Source organism: Kogia breviceps, chromosome 10, assembly GCF_026419965.1.
Source record: "Kogia breviceps isolate mKogBre1 chromosome 10, mKogBre1 haplotype 1, whole genome shotgun sequence".
NCBI lineage: Eukaryota > Metazoa > Chordata > Mammalia > Artiodactyla > Physeteridae > Kogia > Kogia breviceps.
Window position 1 is genome coordinate 20,910,138 of NC_081319.1, and position 22,811 is coordinate 20,932,948.

A 22,811-nucleotide genomic window follows, 5' to 3' on the forward strand; every position below is an offset into this window, starting at 1 on the left:
AGCCCTTCGTAATACAGTGTAATCCATTCCTACTCCATCTGTTCTTCAGATTTAATCACTTCCTACATTCAGCCATCTGGGACCTGGCTTTACTGGCCTCAGACCCTGACTTTATTTATTTTGTCTTGTGTCATAATGGTTTCTTGCTCTACTGTTCCACTTAACACTAAGGATTTGGGGGACCAGAACTATCCTTTCAATTCCTCTCTACCTCTATGCAGTCGCTGCACACCCAAGAGATACTCTAAATAAACACTGGTTGAATGGAAAGAATCTCAGTCTTGGATTGAATTCTCTCAACGTCTACAACTAGTCTAACAGCTTAAAAACCAAACCTACTTAAAAATTAACTTAAGTTTTTAAGTACAATGAAATCACTCTAAGTAATTAACCTAACCACTTGATGTGTTTATTTTCCTAGTTTGGAAAAACAGGCCAGCCACTGGGTATGACCATCCCTAGATAGGCAATTCTAAGAATAATGAGGTAATTTCCTTCAAAGATGATGAGATTTTCAGGATTCTCTGGAATGCACACCTCCCCATTAATGTGTCATTATTAATACCCAGTTCACTTTGGGTAGAAATGACACTAGAGCACTTCAGAATTTTCAAGCAACTCCACATTACATAGTACTCAGGTGTCAACATAATCTCAATGTGATGGTCTCACTGCTCACAATGAATGAGGAGACATATTTACTAGAGATACTAGGAAATGTGCCATCAAAGTTGTGTAACTATTTCTATGCTCATGCTCCAAGGATTTCATTCACTGCGTTTGCATAAGCATCCACATACCTCTCAATGAGTTAAAAAAAAAAAAAAAAAAAAAAAAAAAAAAAACAGAGGGTAAAGGGGTAAGTATTACCCCAAAACTAGGATTGCCAGATCTAACAAATAAAAATATAGAATGCCCAGGTAAATGTAAATTCAGATGATCAAAGAATAATTTTTTTAGTATAAGCATCCCATGAAATATTCGAGGCATGTATTTTCTAGTATAACTAAAAAATCATTCTTTGTGTGCAATTCAAACTTACCTGGACATCCAGTAGTTTATCTGGCAACGCTACTCCAAACCCAGAAATTGTATTTAAAAAAAAAAAATTAAGAAAGAAGAAAAAAGGCACAGAGCAAGGAATGCATTTTGTGAAGGTTTCATTATCAGAAAGAATACAATACGTCATCTACAGCATTATAGAACATTTCAGAAAGCTCGATATAATGACTACAAGAAAAACAAAGTGAAGTACACTGAGTACTAAACTAACTATGTGCTGGGTACTATTCCAAACCCTTATCTCATTTAATTCTTACCCCATCCTCATGAGGTAGGAACTATTATTATTACTATTACTATTATTATCAAAGAAAGCAAGATACAAGGTGAACAAGTTGCGCAATGTCACAGACTAGTAGAGTAGAGAGTCAAACCCAGGCAGGTTTAACAAAAGGGCTTAACGTGCTTAACAGCTACCACATTTTACAGGTGAAGAAATTGAGAATTTTAGCATTTTGCCCAGACACACAGCTGCTCATCAGTGCAGCTGGGATTCAAACCTAGGGGCGTCTGAATCCAGAGTCTGAGTCCCAACGATATACCACCTCTCCAAGTCATGCAAAATGCGGAAAGTCCCTTTCCCACCTAAACCAGCTGCGATTACCATTGTCATAAGTCAGAATGCTTTATCTTCAAAGAACAGTGCTTGAACCTAGAATGGCCTCCTCGGAATTCTTATCAGATCCATCCAGCTGAATTTTGACTCCTCATAATCTAAAGGTTATCCTGAGTTAGATGGGGAATGTGGAGAAGAGTTCTATTGGGGGCAAGAATTTGTTGTTGCTGTCATTTCTGTACCAAAACATCTCTTTCAAATAAGCCACTTATCTGATGCCTGCCAATCTTGCTGCCTGGAGACAAATTCTTCTTCCTGCACATGAATCCCAAACACTGGCTATAACCTGGAACACAGACAGGAAGGCCAATTTGAACCAGCCACCAAAGCCACCTTCAAGATCCAATTATGTGTGAAAAGATCACAAGAGCGAAGACTTTTCTGCTTGGATCTGGAACTAAACAACCAGCATTACTGCATGTAAAATATCAGAGTTCAGAAAACATCAGAAGCTATGCAGAACTTTACCTGCAGCAGACTTGCCTATGGGAACCCTCATATGCGTTATTTTAGGTGTTTGTCTACCTCTGGAATGAAGACAGATGTCTTTAACCAGAGAGAGAAAGAGAATGAGAGAGAGAGAGAGAGAATGAGAGGGAGTGTGTGTTTAAGCATGTGCAATGCAAGGCATATACAATGCGATGCTTACCTAACTTTCCCCTCAAAATTTCCTGTAGGGAGCAGAGAGCATGTTGCTCAGAACATGAGTTAGCTGCAAGAAAAGGAGGGGGTTGTCTGTGGATCGAATGGACACAAAGAATTTTTCTCATGTAACTTATAACTACGTAGTAATCTGTAACTGTCTGAATACTTGACTGTGTCTCCCATGAGAATATAGGCTTCTTGAGAGCAGGGACCATACCTGTTGTATTCATCATTGTGCTTTCCAGGTGTATGATGCAAAACAGGCACCCAGTGATCGGATGAATGAATGAATGAGCAACCACCACTGCCACCAGTAAGCAGTGTGCACACAATCTTACTTTTGGCCTCATTGCCCTTAAAATCTGTAACCAAGACTTGTATCCTCTTGCAATCCCAACCTCCCTTCAGGGCTGAATAGTGCATGTGTATCATCATTTCTCACAAAGACGATTAAGCTGGCACCCTCCTAACTCCGTGACACTAGACCCTGGCCATCTTCCAACCTGTTCTTCATTCGGCAGCCAGAGTACTATTCCTCTGCTTAAATCCGGCCATGCTCCCTGGTGCTGCAGCCACATTCAAGAGCTTACACTGTCTCAAAGGCACCAGACTGTGCTGTACTTCCAAGGCTCCCGTCTACCCCGAAGGCTCTCCTCTCATTTGCTTGGCAATCACCTTTCGATAATGAACTCAAACTTTATTTTTCTATGAGACTTTACTCTTCCCTTCTCCCCTCAGAGGAACCAACCCCTCCATCTTTTGTCCCTAAAGGTATAGTTACAGACCTAGCATCACATTCATGTCACTGTGAGTTACAAGAAGGTAGAGCCCATGTATTATGGACTGGTCATTTTATCACTAGCACAGTGTCTGGCATGTAGTAGGTGTTGAATAATCCCTTCCTTGATGGATAAGTGGGTTTTGGGAAATCAAAGTGGATAACTTTGGTAAGCTAATCATTTCTTGATCTCTTACTGTGCTAGAGGAATATTGTCTGGACCCATTCTTTAAGTTCTATATTTATCTGTGAAATCTACCAGAAAAATCAATGAAAGGAGGGACAATGATGTGTCCTGTTGTTGTTGCTACTGTGAACACCTGCTGAGCAAGAAACTTCATAGAATATTGCCTACTTGTAATTGGGACTGAGGTATCAAAACCAAAAGGACCCAAAATCAAGGAACCATGGTAAGGGACCTCAGAAGGAAGAAACTTCTGAGATAGCAATAAGTTTTGCCTCTAATGTCCATGGTGAGACGTGGAAGCCTGAAGCAATGAATTCAGAAGGGCCCAAGGCTCCTCCTGGGTCTACAGAACAAAGGGAGATGACTGTAGACAATATCTACGGTGGTGTAGCTGGGGGAGGAAGCGGTAGAGTACTAGCACAGAGTCACCTTGATCTAGTCCTTCCCCTTCACTGAACATAAGAGGAGAGAGAGACCTCAGAAATGGTTAACTGAGGGTCACAGGGTTAGTGAGTGGCACAGCTGGCCAATACGTGCATTCATTCAACGTTTACTGAGTGAGTGGTAGGTCCTGCATGGTGCCATCTGCTGAGACAAAATGATGAACAAAAATAGTCATGGTCATCAACCGAGTGAAATTCCGTTTCCTCGATGCCTAATCCATAGCTCCTACTACTACCTCATAATGTCTCCAACTCCCACCTCCCCACTATAAAACTCCCATTTTGGGGCTTCCCTGGTGGCGCAGTGGTTGAGAATCCGCCTGCAGATGCAGGAGACACGGGTTCGTGCCCTGGTCCGGGAAGATCCCACATGCCGTGGAGCAACTAAGCCCGTGAGCCATGGCCGCTAGGCCTGCGCGTCCGGAGCCTGTGCTCCGCAATGGGAGAGGCCACAACAGTGAGAGGCCCGCATACCGCAAAAAAAAAAAAAAAAAAAAAAAAAAACTCCCATTTTATTATATGTAGTGACATTGCCCAGAAAAATATAAAAATCTTTTTAAAAAAATACCTAGGGCTTCCCTGGTGGCGCAGTGGTTGAGAGTCCGCCTGCCGATGCAGGGGACACGGGTTCGTGCCCCGGTCCGGGAAGATCCCACATGCCGCGGAGCGGCTGGGCCCGTGAGCCATGGCCGCTGAGCCTGCGCGTCCGGAGCCTGTGCTCCGCAGCGGGAGAGGCCACGACAGTGAGAGGCCCACGTACCGCAAAAATAAAATAAAATAAATAAATAAATACCTAATTCCAAACAAGTCAACCAATTCATAACTATTCTTTCTCCCCCCATTCTATTTATCCAAACTTTTAAGAACTCACGTTTAACCTATAACTCCGCAGTGATACTTGAAATTTTTTTCAGATAGCTATACCGTTCCGAAATCTTATCATCAAAGAACTTACCACAATGTTAGAAGGAAGTGTTAGCGAGAGCTTGTAGAGACCCTATAGTTCACATTTTCCACAGGTTGAACAATCATCTTTATACTGGGGAACTCAAATGAGTGCTTAATAGTTCTTACAGCAAGGAAATTCTATTTTTAAACCTAATCCGAATCTTACCACTAAAAGTTAAACTAAATCCACTGTATCCTCAAAGACAACAGAAAAGAACCAGTCACCATCTTACATCAAATAGTGGAGTACATATGCTTTTGGTCTGCAATTCTTCAGTTTCACCTTTTTCTCTTCAAAAATTAGAATAAGGGCTTCCGTGGTGGCGCAGGGGTTGGGAGTCCGCCTGCCAATGCAGGGGATGTGGGTTCGAGCCCTGGTCCGGGAAGATCCCACATGCCGCGGAGCAACTAAGCCCGTGCGCCACAGCTGCTGAGCCTGCGCGTCTGGAGCCCGTGCTCCGCAACGGGAGAGGCCACCGCAATGAGAGAAGTCTGAGCACCGCGGCGAAGAGTGGCCCCTGCTCGCCTCAACTAGAGAAAAGCCCGGGGCGGCAACAAAGACCCAGTGCAGCCAGAAGTAAAATAAATAATTTTTTTTAATGAGAAAAAATAATTTGTGGGAAAAGTTACCAGGAAAAGGGACTACTCTGAAATCTTAAATAATGTAGCCAAAAAAAATATTTTTTCAAAGAAAGTGACCCCAAAAGATATATTTATGTACCTATAATTTTCACTAAGGACTTTCCATTTTGACTCTGGAGTAAACACATGATTTTTTCAAATTCATGGTCTGCAAAATCCCGAGGCACCAAGGAACACTTATTTCCATAGAGTAAAAAGACACACTCTGGCCTTATTCTGAAGAGGACACCAGAAAACAAAACTAATACTGTGAACAAACAAATCTTAGCTAAAACTCATTGAAATAATCCAAATGGTTTCCATTCCAGGGAAAATAGTAAGTCAGCAGTTTGCATACGGCTGCCTTTTCCAAATACACAAAATAAGCAAAAACACCACCAGAGGAAAGTGCAAATGCTGAACCCTTTCTATTTCTGTTTCCATGGACTGCAATTCAATCAATACCGCCGCCTGCAGAGCTCTGCCGCCATTTATGCACACTTCCAGGTGGCCTCCAATGTCCCACCCAGAGAGTCCAGAGAACTCCCAGACGCGGTTCAGGCAGCCACAGAGAGAGTGACAAGAAAGTCTGGACCCGAGACTCCAACTGCTAGAACAAGCACTGGAAATCCAGAAAAATTAATCTTTGAAGGTGTCAAGCAGCCAGAACACCCACCAAGAACGTTCAGATTCTAAATAAGAAAACAATGGGGACAGAGGTAGGCATTCCTTAAAGAACAAAAGGCTCTGGAGAAAAATGTAAATGAATCACAACCCTTCACCTACTACCATTAACAATCTGGAGCGGGCAAAGGGCTGTTGAGTAAAAATAGTCTATATAAGGAAACTTAAGGGAAGTAAGTATTCAAAACCCTTCACCCAGGATAGAAGACAACTCCATGTGCAAAATCCTAAGTGAGAAAAGTATATCCGAGGTTATTAAAGAGCACATTAGGGTAGCATCGTAAAAACCAAATTATTTTTGAAGAATAACATTAACAGAAAAGTGCTGTTTTAACTTCAAGACAGAGAACTTACTTCCAAACCCCCATCTTCCTACAGAACTTGAAAGGACAATAATTAGTCAAGAAAACAGCAAAATGAGGAAGTGGTATTCTCTTACAATTTCTGTTAATCCCCACCAGCTGTAATTTAAGAAATTCAGTGACATCAGCATTTATACTGGATCCAGCAAGAATGACAGAACTACAAATGCAGAATCATATGAGAGGGGGGAAAATAAACTTGGGGGCAACTGGAAAACACATCTGAAGACGTGGAAAATTAATTCACTTTGCAGTGAATCACTTCAACAGCTTCAAACACCAACACTGCCAAAAAAAAAAAACAGAAAAAGTGGAAAAGGAAGGATAAGCACCCCAAACCTAATCAAACGATCCAGTGGAACGTCTGAAAATAAGAATATCACTGAAATAAGTGAAGTAAACAGTTCTGAAAACAGACAGAAAGCATTCTAACCATCTGTAAATGACAAGAACCAAAGATTCAATATTATACAAAGATTGTCACTCTTCAAACAAACATATGCTATACGAGAACCTGTAAAAACTGAGTTACTTTGGTTATTACTTGCATTACCTTTTTGAAGACAGAGTCAATTCCATGGTCTCCTTTTCCCCAGAGAGAGAAAACAGCTCGTGAAAAAACCACTGCAGTAATTTCAAGGTGTCCCATCCGAGTTCACAGATGGACCTGGAACAGGTCTGAACTCCCAATATAAATGCCAACCATTACCTTTTACTCATGTCAGAGTCAGAGGGAGAAGAAAACCACACCAAACCTGACTGACCAAACAACCTACAGAAGAGTTGAAAAGACTCACCATGGCTGCCTCAGCCCTTTGGCTGAACATTGAGTCCACTGAACTGTCTCAGGAAGGAGATGATTACAAAGAGGCGATTGTAGCTGCTCTGCCACACGCTTACATGCACCTTCTCTCAACACCAGAAGACTAAATGAGAGATGGAGTGATAATTAATAGGATTCTTGGCAGCAGGAGACAGCTTCTCGAACAAACCAGTAATTGCTGCCTACTTAAAATGACAAGAGAATCCAGCCAGCAAAGAGGGAGGTGCTAACAATGGGAATCCTAAAAGGTAAAAAAGACTTACATCAACAGGTTACTTGGCTCCCGTTCAAAACTACCTCCTTATCTACACATTCAGTTAATAATGAGAGCAAATAAATTGAAAATCACACACAGGAGGACTAGAGATCAATAATCCTTCCAGAAGTATTACCACAGATTTCCCCGATTCCCCTTCCACACACTCTCCAAACACCCAAAATGTCATACATTGATCATGAAGATAACTGGAAAAGAACATTTTTCCCATAAGTGATATATTTGACTTGGACATCCTTTGAAAACAACCAGGCTGTTAGGAAACTTTTAACAGCAGCCACAGACACAGTTTACACTCTCTAGTCTGAAATTAAAACAATTTCTTGGTTGTAACCTCTCTAGGAAAGAAAAGGTATTTAGCTCAGAAGTTTTTTACCAGTATGACTGAAGATATCTGGCAAGGTAGAGGACAGTTAGCACCCAGTATCTCCAGTTTAGACCTCCCAACCCCAAGAAATAATGGTACTGGTTACCAAACACTCAACTAGACAATATTCCCTCAGAGAAGACCAGTATCTACTGAACACGCCCTAGCAAGAAATAGACCAACGAACCTCTAACATCTTTAGATGCCCCGAGACATGGAGAGACGAGGATTCCATCTTCTGCCATGGGGAGATGTCTAGAGAGATAAACCAGGACAGCACGCACATAGTTTCATAACGACTAATGCTGACCAAAACTCTTCACAAAATCAGACCCACCTCATTCATTCGCTCAGGAAATCCCTGGCTCTCTGATGGTGTTGCAGAGGATGACCTGATGCTCTACAAAAAACAGATCATTGAAAGACTAAGGGCTTCCCGACAAGACGCAGCCCAGGAGTCCCTATTGATAATATCTCATGGAAATCTCCAACTTTTCTCGTGGCAGTTAAAGATGCATGGGAGGTAGGAAATCGGGAGCAGAAGCATTGAAAACTCAAATGGTTTACATTTTTCTTAGTATGCATAAGAATTAAGTGTTTTTTGTGGTTTTTTTTAGCGTTGGTCTTTCTCCTTTCCCACTACTAAAAAGTAAGAATGCCTTTACATTCATTCAGTGAATGTCCAACCTATCACTGCTGGAACCCACTGAGTATATATACGGCTCATCGTTAAAGCCACCAACTAGTATTTTTATACCTTCTCCCTCTCTATTAGATCATTATATCCTATTATTGAAAATATTTAACTCAATACTTTGCAATGACTAATGTTCTTAATGCCCACATGTCAAGGCAGAAGTTATGTTCAGTACACAACATTATGATGTTTCAAGACCTCTGGCATTCAAAGATAAACAGTCCAGAATGAAATAGCCTGGCTACGACTTCATAAAGACATATAGGAAAAGCAATTAACAACTCAGGTTAGAGGGGGAAAATAGACAGATGAATGGAAAACATCAAGATGTTAGGAGCTACGGGTTCAACGGTAGCCCACAAGGATGGGTATGTAGACAAGACTTCTTGATGTCACCAACTAGGGCCATTCAAAGATCTTTAATGAGGAATGAGGAAAATCTATAACTTAATACCACACACTTGTGAATGATCAAGCATCCACCGTCCCATCTTTTGCTACCTTTCTTGAAGCCTTCACAGCCTACCTCCTTTAAATCATCAGAAACAGCTTTGAAAACAAACAACTATTCAGCCAAGCACTCTGTGAGCACCTTTAATAGATCTGCTTATCTTGGATTAAGACGTTCAACCGTACCCAGAGTCTCCCTTTACTTCATCAGACACCTAGTCCTCTTTCTATTCCAAAATCAACATGAGCTGTTACCCCTGATCTCTTCCTATCCTGCCTCCCCACTCTGTGCCCCAATATATACAGTAACCACTTCAGTAGGGCAGATAAGAGGGTAAGCTTTGAAGTTAGACAGTCCTCCAGTTTAAGTCTTGGTTCCACCCTTATTTGAATGACCTTAGGCAAGTGACTTATGATGGCACAGCCTCAGTTTCTTTTCAAATGGGATCCTACCTACCTCACAGAATTAAATATACAAAGCATTTAAAATGTACCTAGTACGTGTCTTAATATGTTTGTAATTCAACCAGATCTGAGTTATTCATTCCTGCTGTTTTAGCTTCTTGACTTTTCTAACACAGGAAAAATCTGAAAAAAAAAAAAATTACATAGGTACCCTCCTTATCCCAGGAGTAAGACAGATGGACAGACACACACACACACACACACACACACACACACACACACACACGCGCGCATATATACATACACATACAAAGTAAAGAAGCCATTCTTTTTATTTTTTTAACTTTTTACTTTATATTGGAGTATAGCCGATTAACTATGTTTAAGGTGCACAGTTTCAGGTGCACAGCAAAGCGACTCAGCCATACATATACAGGTATCCATTCTCCCCCAGACTCCCCTCCCATCCAGGCTGCCACATAACATTAAGCAGAGTTTCCCATGCTATATAGTTGGTCTTTGTTGGTTATCCTTTTTAAATATAATAGTGTGTACATGTCAATCCCAAACTCCATAACTATCCCTTCTGTCTACCATTCCCCACTGGTAACCATAAGTTTGTTCTCTAAGTCTATGAGTCAGTTTCTGTTTTGTAAATACGTTCATTTGTATCATTTCTTTTTAGATTCCGCATATAAGCGATATCATACAATATTTCTCCTTTCTCTGTCTGACTTACATCACTCAGTATGACAGTCTCTAGGGTCCATCCATGTTGCTTCAAATGAAGAAGCCATTCCTTTTATAACACACAAGGATACGTTATGAAAATGCAAAAGGTACAGATGCAAGGCAGAAAAAGATGCAACTTTCAATACTTTTACTCCAATGTTCTATAATTTTCATCACTTTAAATAACCCCAGTAGGTTTCGGTTTCCAAAATGCAGAAGAAATTAAAGCACTAACACAAGACACAGCCTGTAGTAAGGAGTCTGAAATGCTAGGTGCTGCTGTTATTGTTGTTGTTTGTGTTTCTTTGTTGTTATTAAATTGTGTGATGTATCTGCTATGTCACTCAAAACTACTGGACCTACTGAAAACAATTCTTTTCCTCCTTCCTTCCTAAAAGAATTCCAAGCACTCTAAACAAGTACTCAGTTAATGTTTACAATAATGACTAGGCTTATAATTATAATATGCTAATTTTCAATACACTGAGAAGTCAAAAACATCACCTTTATCTTCTAGGCCATGAGGAAGCAGAGCCTGGTTACTTCAAAAACTGCCTGCGGCAGAATTTCTAAGCTATTTTACTGCTGGATTCTTCAGCAATGATCCCCACAATTTCTCTGTGCTCTTTGCCCAGGTCCCCATTCTCACTCCCCACCTTCTAAAGAACAGTAGAAATTATGCCAAAATAAAGAGTAACATATCTGAACAGCCCCATTCCACTGTAAAGATCTGGAAGTGATGGGCCTTTTTTTTTTTTTTTTTTTTTGATGGGTCATTTTTATTGGCAAATAAACTCGCAAAAAGAGAAGACTGGGTATCTGGAAAAGCTTGATTATTGTGGCTTCATGTATAGTCCACAACAATATTGACGCAGACAGTGTTTAAAAATGTTTTCCCCAGTGAGCATATTTTTTAGCTCAAAGAACTGCCACAAAGACAGGCACAAGAAAATAATTTTGAATACCGTCAACCCTCATTATTCGTGGATTCCCTATTTTCAAATTTACCTATCACTAAAATTTATCTGTAACCCCCCAATTATTATACGCAGCATTTTTACAATCATTTGTGGACAGAGAAGTGAGAAATCTGAGCCACCCACAACATGCATTCCCAACTGAGGTCAAACAAGGCGATACTCTGTCTCCTTGTTTCAGTTTTCACACGGTAAACAAGTGTCCTGTGGGGGGGGGGGGTCCATTTAGTGCTATGCTTTTTGCATTTTTGTATTTTTTTGTTGGTGACTTTGCTGACGACCTCCAAGCCTACCTAGTGCTGAAGTGCAGTCTAGTGTTGCTGAGCATGAGAGGGCTGTGAGGTGCCTTACAGAGAAAAGTCCAAGTGCCAGATAAGCTCCCTCAAACATGACTTACAGTGCTGCTGGCCATGAGTTCAATGCTAATGAGTCAGTAATTATTAAATAAAGTGTCTTTAAACAGAAACACACATAAAACAAGGTTACATATCAATTGGGTGACAAATACGCTGTGACCACAGGCTTGCAGGAACCTAACCCTGTTCTAAATTAAATGTTCATTGTGACATCATAGAACAGGGCTACTACCACAAACAACAGAAATTGACTGTATGTTTATTTCATCTCCTAGCACCAATAGTAGTAACAACAATTAGTGCCCCTACTAACCTACTGTATTGAGCATTTTATATTTACCAGGCATGTGCACGTGGTCTTCTATCATCTTCACAGCTATTCCAAGAAGAAAATACTATTACCCTCATATTTTAGGTGAGAAAACTGAGGTTCAAAAAACCTGTACAAGGGTCCACAGTTAGTAAGAAAAAAGGTCAAGATATTTTCATACACATTTTCCTGATAGAGTTTAAGAGAATTCCCCAAAGTTACTGATCCCTTCTGGCACACCAGAAACACTTCATTCATTCTGGTCACTCTTTATTCAAGAAATATATATAGACACTCACTATACTGGATCCTAGAGATGCCCAGGGAACTAACAACTTCCCTGTTCTCGGAGGGCCTCTTTCAAGTGAGGAATGACAGACAATCGAATAAATATTACCTATCAAACTATGTATTGGGCTGGCCAAAAAGTGCGTTCGGGTTTTTCCGTAAGACGTTATGGAATTTTTTGGCCAACCCGATATAAGTAAAAGATGCTTGATTTCTTTAAATACACATTATTTTTTAAATAAGGCTTCAAACAAGGTAAGAGCTAAAGTCTGTATTCAGTGACTATCACTTTAAAATATATTCTCCCTTATACTATACATGATCTCTTATACTATATATGATCTCACTTATATGTGGAATCTAAAAAAAAGGAGCTCATAGATTCATAGATACAGAAAACAGAATGGTGATTGCTAGAGGCAGGGATTGGGGGTGGGCAAAAGACTGAAGGCACTCAAATGATACAAAATTCCAGTTATAAGATAAATAAGTCATGAGAATGTAATCAGCATGGTGACTATAGTTAATAATAGTGTATTGCAGTAAGCAACAAGGATATACTGCATAGCACAGGGAATTATAGCCATTATCTTGCAATAACTTTTAATGGAATATAATCTGTAGAAATACTGAATCACAATACTATACACCTGAAACTAATATAATACTGTAAATCACCTATACTTCAATTTTTAAAAAATAATTTTTTAAATAAAAATCAGAAGAAAACAAAAAATCCTGTATTGCATATTTGAAAGGTGCCAAGAGAATAGATCTTTAAAAAGTTCTCATCACAAGAAGAAAAAATTTTGTAACTATGTATGGTGACAGATATTAACTAGATTTATTGTGGTGATCATCTCCCGATATACATGACAATATATAAATATACAGTATACAAATATTGAATCACTACATTGTGTACTTGAAACTAATATAATGTTATAAGTCAATTACACCTCCATAAAAATAATAATAATTTTTATATTGATTACATTTTGACTTGGAATTATTTTGGATGTATTGGATTAGATAACATACTACTCGTATTTACGAAATAAATCAATCACTTAAATGTATTTCTTTCACAGGGTAACTGATGTGACAACCAAGTGGGCTCTTTTCTTCCCCCAGAAAGAGCTCCTCTAGCCCTTGATGACCTGATCTGGGTTCCGTGCCAGCCCTTGGCAGCCAACCCATCTGCCAAAAGCAATGGCAGTTCACGGTTGACCCTTTTTGTTCACCATTATCTCCTGACTCCACAGTAGACTCAATAAATATTTACTGAATATCATTTTACCTCATAGGCAAGGAAAATTTACCGAAGGGTCTTCCAAATAGTTCCCAAACCATGACTCTGAAAAAATAAGAGGGAGAGTTAGATCTCTTCACATCCACCTCTCGAGACATCCGAGAAATAACTCTACTCTGAAAACTCCCCAAACTGCCTTGTCCATTTCCTCTTCCCTGAGCTACGGGTACCTTCATTCTAACTCCAGCCTGCACAGCTGATTGATCCTCTTCTCTCACAAAAACACAGAGCTCAGAAACCCATCACACTGGGTGGTGTGAAGACTGAGAAGGATGGTCAGTCTTCTGAATGACCATCCTTCTCAGGCTTCACTCTGTCCTGTGCTCCTGAGCTCCTCAAGCACACTGGATCTCACCCTGAAGCATCTACCTCTACGCGTCTTTCACCTCTGTGTGTGTGGCGGGGGCGGGGTGGTGGTGGTTAGGGGGGTGTGGAGGAGGCAGGGGTGTTTCAATTACATGGAAAGAGGGAAACTGTCATTTTCCCTGTTTTGTTATAAAACTCAGGAAAGGAACTGTTTAGCCAAGAACCAAATATCAAATAGTCAGGACAATACCACAGCAACGCTGAAGATACTCTGAAAAATACTGTTTTGAGAATCCTGTATATGCTTGTATGAATATATGTAAGGTTTCTGGTAGAAAATGTCTCCCATTAATTGGTAATCAAACTAGTTCTCATCCCTCTGCACACAACAGCTGAGAGCTGGAGGAAGTGGTCCAGAAGAATGCTGGGTGACAGCCAAGTCCAAGGTTTGAAAACTCACTGCATAAATCCCAAACATGTGAGAACTGACTATATGGTTGGCTGTGAGAAATGACTATATGTACTTAACAGTGACAATACAATGGTAGAGTCAGCAGCACCTACACAGATGAACCACTTCTTTCATTCTTATGTAAACCCCTGAATTCTAACGGCAATGACACCAGGAGTAGCCCTTGGGTACAGGAGCAGGTAGAGAGCAGCAGTAATGCAGGTACAGCAGCAGGTGAAGCGGTCATTGGGGCAGCAGCATCTACTACGCCCTTACTACAGGTAGTACTCTCATTACCTTACTGAATCTTCCCAGCCAGCCAATGAGGCAGGGACCCTCGTTACCCAGGTAACGCGTCTTAAGCTGTAACTGATGATGACATCCACTTTTGCGTGCAAGATAATGGGAATTTTCCTTCTAAGAAAGATGGTGGCTCTTCAAGCTAATCCCCCTTTCTGCTTTCCAGGGATCGGTTTAGCCACAGGTTTGGGGGAGAAATTTTGTGAGGCTCAAGCAAAGCAGGTCATCTGATTGCGGTGATCATTTCACAATGTATATGTATACCAAAGCATCCAGTTATACACATGAAATATACACAGTTCTTATCTGTCAGTCATACCTCAATAAAGCTGGAAAAAAGAAAAGAAAAGCAAGCTATCGTGTTGGTGTGGGTACCTAGCCTCGCTACGCAGTGCTACTCTAGGAGGGAAAAATCCTAGAAGAGTGAAAGATATAAAGATTTTTAGATTCAAGAACACAGGGTATTATGGCTTATACTGGATAGAGATAACTGTGTAATGAGGCTGTCTTGTGAAATGTGAAAAGACAAAGCAGGAATACACTACAGGCCAAGTTTAAATGTGACAGTTAGGAATGACAGATGACTGTATGGACACAGCCGTGGAGCTCGGCTTCTACCCTGCACGGTGTTGTGAAACCCCAATTAGTGCATCTTATTATTTATCCCTCCACCTAGCTATAGTCTATCATGACGATGAGAGGAAACATGTTGATAAAGACAAGGACTGTTCTGGCAACAAAAGTAACGCCTTACCTGTAAATAGCATGTGCTGTCTTTAAATACCTCCCTGCTGGGCATCCCAAAGTTCACCACTATCTGATCTGCATCCACTCCCAAAGGTCCTGATGTTGATCATCCAACCGAGGGATGATCTGGCCCTACTTCCCTTCTCTTCTATGGACCCTGGTTTCCTGCTGACTGAGTCGTTTTCTCTTAATGACAGTGCCTAAAACTAAAAAGTCATTTCAAGTAAAAAAAGCTTGTTGGTGCTGTGGGCAAAGATGGAACCACAATGAGGGCCCGGTTATGAGCACAAGAGCCAAGGCTTCGGCCTGAGGATTTTACGCAAGTATTTCTTTCTTTTTTGCTGTACGTGGGCCTCTCCCGTTGCGGAGCACAGGTTCCGGACGCGCAGGCTCAGCGGCCATGGCTCACGGGCCCAGCCACTCCGCGGCATGTGGGATCCTCCCGGACCGGGGCACGAACCCGCGTCCCCTGAATCGGCAGGTGGACTCTCAACCACTGCGCCACCAGGGAAGCCCCACTGTTGTGTTTTTAATTTCAGTTACCACATGTTCTTTTTTTTTTTTTTTTTTTTTTTTTTTGCGGTACGCAGGCCTCTCACTGCTGTGGCCTCTCCCGTCACGGAGCACAGGCTCCGGACGCGCAGGCTCAGCGGCCATGGCTCACGGGCCCAGCCTCTCCGCGGCATGTGGGATCTTCCCGGACCGGGGCACGAACCCGTGTCCCCTGCATCGGCAGGCGGACTCTCAACCACTGCGCCACCAGGGAAGCCCTCAAGTATTTCTTTTAATCCACACAATTAACTACAACTTAGATCATACTATTATCTACTCACCCCACTTAGTCTTCTGTTGAAATAGAGGCTACAAGAATAACTTGCCCAAAGAGAGAAAAGCTAGTTAAGTACTCAAATAGAAATTTAAGCTAAAAATCCTTCTCTCTGAAGGTTAAACCCAGAACTCTAGACTTCTTAGACCAGTTAGAGCTCTTAACCAGTTTACAATAAGAACAGATTCTTTGCCAAAAAGCATCAGGGCTTTCTGTCTGGAGAAGGTCAGCATGCAGCAAAAGGAAAAAAATAAAAATAAAAATGCTTGGGTTTTAGTGGATGAAAAATAAGAGTAGGCTGGATTTGCTCGTAAGTAAGGAGTCCAGAACTGCCGTACAGGTCCTACTTGTCTGATACAACAGTGACCCTGCCCTTCCCTCTCCACCTGAAATGAGGATGGCCTGGTGAGATTCAGGATGAGGGGGACGGTCTGTTATGTCAGGACACCCTAACATGTGACAAAACAGAGGCTGCCTGGTCGCAGTCACCCCGCCCCTCTGTTTTGGAAGCTCCCACACTCTACGAACTGTCTGGAATTCATTAAGACGGGAAAACAGGCTGACAGTCGTATTTCAAATTTTATTCAGCAGAAGTTTTGTGAAAAACAATTTGGTCATGTGGGCACACTCATAACCACCATTACCCCGTTTCTCCACCAAATCATTCAGTCAAGTGACTGCAGTGTGCTTCAAGTTTCACACTTTGTTGAGTCTCCATTAAACTACAACCCTCCAAGATCTGGGCCAGGGCTCCTTATGGCAGTACAGCTAGCTTAACTCCAAGTCTCTTAGAGATCACATCTGGACAACCAAGCAACCTACCTGGTTTCATTAACCTAAATCTGATAGCTAGCTTTCTGGAGGGGATTTTCCTTTTTTTTTTTTTTTTTTTTTAAATCAGTGGGTGATTATTATCAATGATCATCTCTAGCCTGACCATAACAAGCAACATGCCATTTTTTACGAAATGTACTCCAATCCAGGATATTTTTCATTCCAAAACAGGAACAATTTAATGTGGAGACAAAGGATTTACGGTAAAAGCATTAGGGAAGCAGTCTGCAAACCTGAGTGTGTACCAGCATCTCCTGAAGGGCTTTTGCTAAAAGACACGGACTGCTGGGACTCCCCACCAACAGTTTCCGATTCAGGAGGCATTGGAGTAGGGTCCGAGAACGTGCACTTCAAACAAGTTTTTAGGTGACGCTGAAGCTGCTGGTCTGTGGGCCACATTTTGAAAACCATTGCTCTGAGGTGGTGGTGGTAGTGACGGATGTATTGTTGCTGTTGGGAAATGGGGCAGTGATTTAATCCATGAACTTGGAATAGGAAGCACTGCGTAGAGGTGGGATTCTGAGAACGGAACAGCTCGGGCAGCCCCCACTCAGGTGGCAGAAAATCCAAATGAACTGTATTTACTCAGAAAAATAATTTATTGATAAAATAACAGAAAATTCTAAGGATAAACCTAACCAAAGATAGGCACAACGTGATCCAGAAGCCAAACCCTACTACGAGGACCACGGCAATGACGGTGAGCTATCCATCAGAAGGGTGTCCTCTTTTCTAGGACAGTGGTGTTGATGCCCAGCTGGGGTGTCTATTCCCCAGCTCCCACCCCTGCATCCAGATCTCGGTATGAACCTGGTCCTTGCCAAAAGAATGTGAGCAAAAGTGATGCCTGTCACTTGGGGACCTTAGCTGTGCCTTCTCCTCTTCCTTTCCACCACCAGACACAAAAGATGCCAGGGTTCTAGGCAATGGCAGAACCAGAAGATAGAAGGAACCTGGGTTCTTGATTTGTCATACGGAGGAAGGCTGTCTGCCAACCAGGACCTACTACCTATGTGACTATCGCCTGCCACCTTGTTATAGCAACTGACATTAACCCAATACAAAGACTTTGTTTTTTTCTGCCTCCGAGATAAGGCTTCATTCTTGAGCACAACACCTGCCCAAGGTCAAGATCAACGGAAATAAAGGGAGACTCTCTTTCTGTTAGCACCCAAGCAAATCCCTGGGATGTGTGACATTAGTCAACGTGTCACTCCCTGAAAGCAATCCCTGTGATACAGAAGAGTGGCCAAGTCTGTGGCAAATTCTCCACCCCAAAGCCATGACACGCAAGCACGTGGGCTAAGCATGTGGGAAGGGGTTGTTATAAGAATTTGGAAAAGTGACTACAGGCCGGCAAAATACATTTCCTCTACTGTCCACTAGGGGAAATGCATAAGGAAAGGGAAGCTGGCTGCCAGTGAGATATGATTAGAAGGATGTCAGGTATATGAACCCAAGAGTGAGGGAGAGGGATACCCCAAGCCAGCAGAGTGACCTGTGCATCGCTGAGCCCAGAAACAAATCCCAATTAATTGCGCTTGCCACTCAGCCCCCTACCATTAAAGCATGCATCTTAGTGACTATGATACTATGACCAAGCAAGTACCGTCAAATCCCCTCTCTCATTCATTTCTGAATCAACAAGGATTTAAAGCATCCACACACAAGCAGTTATCATTAGAATTGCATTCCAAGGCCCCATCGTTTAACATTTATACATCTAGCTTTTAAGTAGATAAGACACGATTAGTGTTTATCTACATACAGACCAGTGGATTTATGACCATGCCAAGGTGATGCAAGATGTGATTCCAAAAAGCCTACCCAATGATTGTCAGTACACCACAAGCCAGTGGCCAATCTCTCCAAGTTACTCTCCAAGCACACTTCTTTGCAGCAAACGGGCCAACTTTTATTTGGAATGTCACCAGGAATAGTGCCAGTTGCTTATATTTTTAGAGACTGTTTTACATAAGCTACTGTAAACTCTACCTTGAAAAATAAATAGAGTTTTCAAGAATGTATAATTGATGTCATCCCTTTTCCCTTGAAAGTAAAGGACCCTAACTGGCCAGTACTGTTTTAATGTTTATTCATAGTCATTCTCTGCCCCAAGTATTATAAATTTGTTGCAAAGTGTTCTATTGGCTGAGGTGCCAATATTCTAAATTTAGGTGGTGTGATTATGCGGGCTTAGTAATACCACAGAGCAAAGCTGACCCTGAAATAATACCTTTTCATCACTGGTGAAAAACTTCAAATGCAAAAAAAAGAGAACAAAAATATACCCAGTCCTTTTGATGGAGAAGGGACTGTTACAATATTGGTGTGTCTGTGAAATACTACCTCCAGCTGTTTGGGACAGACTCACGCAAGAGGAACAAGGTGGCCACATCTCACTGAGGTGCCCAGGTAGACTATAGGGGGATTGTACTAGATTCCAAATTAAACAGGAAAATCATCTTTAGGATTTCTGTGTGCTCTTCCCTACACCAAGTTTCAAATCACCGGTTATAAAAATAAAATGTATGTTTTGAAAGACATGCTTTTTAGAACCAGTTAATATTTAGGAACATGTAACAATAAAGGTACCTAAGTAAATACAGCATTCCTGTCTGTCTATTTTATCCTAAGCTCACATACAACCTTAACCATCGAGCTAAATAAATCTTCTCTGCCTCAAATCTTCTTCCCAGGGAAGCAAGTTAAGCTTCCCAGAAGGAAAACCTATCCTACAAACAACAGCTACACATGCTCCCACCAGTGGGGACAACCACCTTTCCCATCTGCCCTTGACCACGTGGGAAAATAGGCGAATGTGTGTGAATGAGTCAGCAAGTTATCCCACTCTGGGGCGGGGGTGGGGAGGGCCCAGGCCACAGATGCCTTCCTGAAATTGCTCAATAACCCACAATTTTCTATAGAAAGAGGATTCGACCGGTGCCTTCCCTAAACCTACAACTCACTAGGTTTGGATTTAAAATATTTGTTCCCACACGACCCAGGATTTTTTCCTTTTGAAAGTTACCACTCCGTGGGCATTTCAATCAAAGAACACAGCTACTGAAATTCGAATGCTTTGAAGATTTCTTTCATAAAGGGTCGAATTAAAAACACACCATTGCCTGTGGATGTCAAGGTTAATGAAAGGTCGAAGCGGTGTGTGGGAGAAGAGGCTTCTTTTCCTTTCTGCACCAACGCTGACATTTTCACATCAGTGTAGATAGAGGGCTGTGATCTAGGGGCTGAAACACAGGACTAGGAGTCAGGAGTTCTACATGGGTCATTTGTTTGTGGTGTGTGTCTTTGGTGAAATCCATCTCAGGGTTTACTGTTTAATCCTAGATGACTTGGACCTCTCCTTTGTGCCAAAAAGTAATTCAAAATGCAGCCAAAAATCATTCCTAAACTAAACATAAGGGAAGTATGCTCAGACTTGAATGATCTCAATGCAGCAACAGTGAGATGAGCAAAGGGGCAATTCGAGTAAGATGATCCTGGAGGAAAGAAAGGATAACAAGATAACAAGACCCATCTCCACGTTTAGTCCAGGGGTAGATTTATGAAGACAAGTATACATCTCTGACTCACTTGACATTAGGAAAACACTTAAGACCAAGTTATAAGCACTTATGGGGAAGATTAATGTCTGCATTTCTTCTTCTACTATTCATATATTACCTTAAAATTAACTTAAACCAGTCCTATGTGTCTTCCTGAGCAACTATGAGGTCAAGCCTACTGTTAACTCTTTACACGCATTACCTTTCACCTTCACAGCACCCTTGCAAGGTAGCTACCGCTCCATTTTACAGAGGAGGGAACTCGGGTTCAGAGAGGTTGGCGAACTTGTCCGAAGTCACACAGCTAATGAGTGACGGCACCAAGATCTGCACGTTTAACTCAGACATTCAGTGCCTCAAAATCACTTCCTCCATGAGGTCATTCCTAAAGACCCACCCAATTAAGCCCCTTCTTTCCCGGTCACACTCTATCAATAACATTCTATTTAGTTTTCATAGCACCAAAACTTATCTTGTTCATCTATTTAGTTCATTATTAGCTATGCCCCCACCTCCAAGACAGGAGCACCATACTAGCAGGAACCTAGTCTGTCTGGTTCTACTTTTGATTCCCTACAGCTGGCGAAAAGCTGTCACACGATAAGCACTTAATAAGTAAGTGTTGTAAGGAGGGAGAGAAAGGAGGAAGGGAAGGAAGAGAAGAAAAACAAACAAATCCAGGTCCTTCTGACCCCAAAGTGATACTGCCTTTGCTGAAAGTGACTGAGGGACGTTTTACAAATGACTTAGGGAAGACAACAGGGGCTCACGACTCTGAGGTACCATTTATATCTTTTTTTTTTTTTTTTTTTTTTTTTTTTTTTGCGGGCCTCTCACTGTTGTGGCCTCTCCTGTTGCGCAGCACAGGCTCCGGACGCGCAGGCTCAGCGGCCATGGCTCACGGGCCCAGCCCCTCCGCGGCACGTGGGATCTTCCCGGACCGGGGCACGAACCCGTGTCCCCTGCACCGGCAGGCGGACTCTCAACCACTGCGCCACCAGGGAAGCCCCCCATTTATATCTTTGAGTGTCTTTCTCTCACCAGTATCACCACTCCCCAAAGCGCTGCCTCCCTCTCAGCCTGCCCTGGTTCAACTTCGGTGTAAACACTCCAAAGGTGTACGTCTTTATTCTTCACGATGTGCAAGAAAGGTCACGGAAGGAAAGACGCGGCAAAGAAAGAAGGAAGCCATGTTTAAGGCCCATCCTAGAGAAATGAGGAGCCCGGTCCTCCTCCCCAAGTCCTCAGGAACAGAAAGAGGTGTGGGAGTTTCAACAGAGATACCAGACCTGCCTGCAGGTCCTCTCACCCTCAGCCCTCAGCTGCCTCAGGAAAGATGCAGACTTCATGGCTTGCTTTAATTCCTTGCCCTCCAGTACACAGTGTTCACCAGACTCACAAAATCCTCCTTCTAAACTTCACATTTGTCTCTACAATATCAAAAGCCTGTGGTGATTACATTAACTATCTTTGACCCGCCTTCTGGACTATTTTCTTCAAATAATGCATATTTGGAGATGAGTCAAACATATTTTTATAATTTAGTTTGATGAGACAGACCTAACAGCAAAGTACGTTTTATACTTAAAACACACACACAAAACAAATGAAACTCTTGCTTACTGTCCTTGAAAAATGACAAAAAACATTTAGCCAGAGTTTTTGTTTCCCCTATTATTTATCCTAATACTGCCAGTTCTGAAACAAAGCAGTTGGAAGCAGAAATTTAGTAACTTTGATTTGTCCCAAGATACATTTTTTTACACTGAGGTCCTATTCCTGACAGTAAGCACATGTGACCTGTTCTAAAAAAAGGATATTTTCCACTTCTTGCACAACTGGAGCAGATATAAACATCAGCCTGTGCAAACTGCCCTGCAGAACTCAAAAGGGAATTTAAAAGACATACACATACGTACACTTAAATAATTCTATAAATAGCAGCACTCAGGAAAAGGAAATCTCCAATAACACACGAAACCAACACTTAGAATTCCACTCTAATCAAGTTTTCCATCTAATCATACCACACAAGCAATTTGCATATAATAAGAGCCGGACATCTGCCAGGTTAAGGCACCCCAATCTTGTGTATTTTGCTTCAGATACGTAATTCTGTACATGCTTTATTGTTGTTATGAGGAGGGGGAAAATTGCAATCACGGTAAAGTAGAAGAGAAGGAACTGATATTACTTACTAACATGTGCTAGGCACCCTGCAAAGCACTTTTACATGTGTTTTCTCACTTTTAAAACTTCACCAACTCTAACAGGATGGTTGTATCGATCCCACTTTACAGGTAAAGAAATCGAGACTCCAAGAGGCTAAGCGTCTTGTCTTGAACACAGACACGGGAGTTAAGTGGCAAAGCCACGGGCACAGCACTTAAGCACAGCTACTTCTGAACCTGTCCACATGCATCCAGTCTCTGGCACCCCAG

General features: G+C 41.8%; 1 protein-coding gene across 32 annotated transcripts in view; it reads right to left on the reverse strand.

Annotated features, from left to right (window-relative positions):
• Positions 1 to 22,811, reverse strand: part of MITF (melanocyte inducing transcription factor) — a 226,937-nt gene that overhangs the window by 196,868 nt on the left and 7,258 nt on the right. For 9 of the 32 annotated variants that reach the window (XM_067043647.1, XM_059077856.2, XM_067043638.1 and 6 more), the window contains one exon: positions 13,329 to 13,385. The exons of 22 other annotated variants lie outside the window; for them this stretch is intronic. In XM_067043647.1, coding sequence (XP_066899748.1) covers positions 13,329 to 13,385 — 57 coding nt within the window. Of the gene's footprint in view, positions 1 to 7,143; positions 7,329 to 13,328; positions 13,386 to 22,811 lie in introns of those variants that run through there. One more of the 32 variants, XM_067043662.1, reaches the window with a different exon arrangement.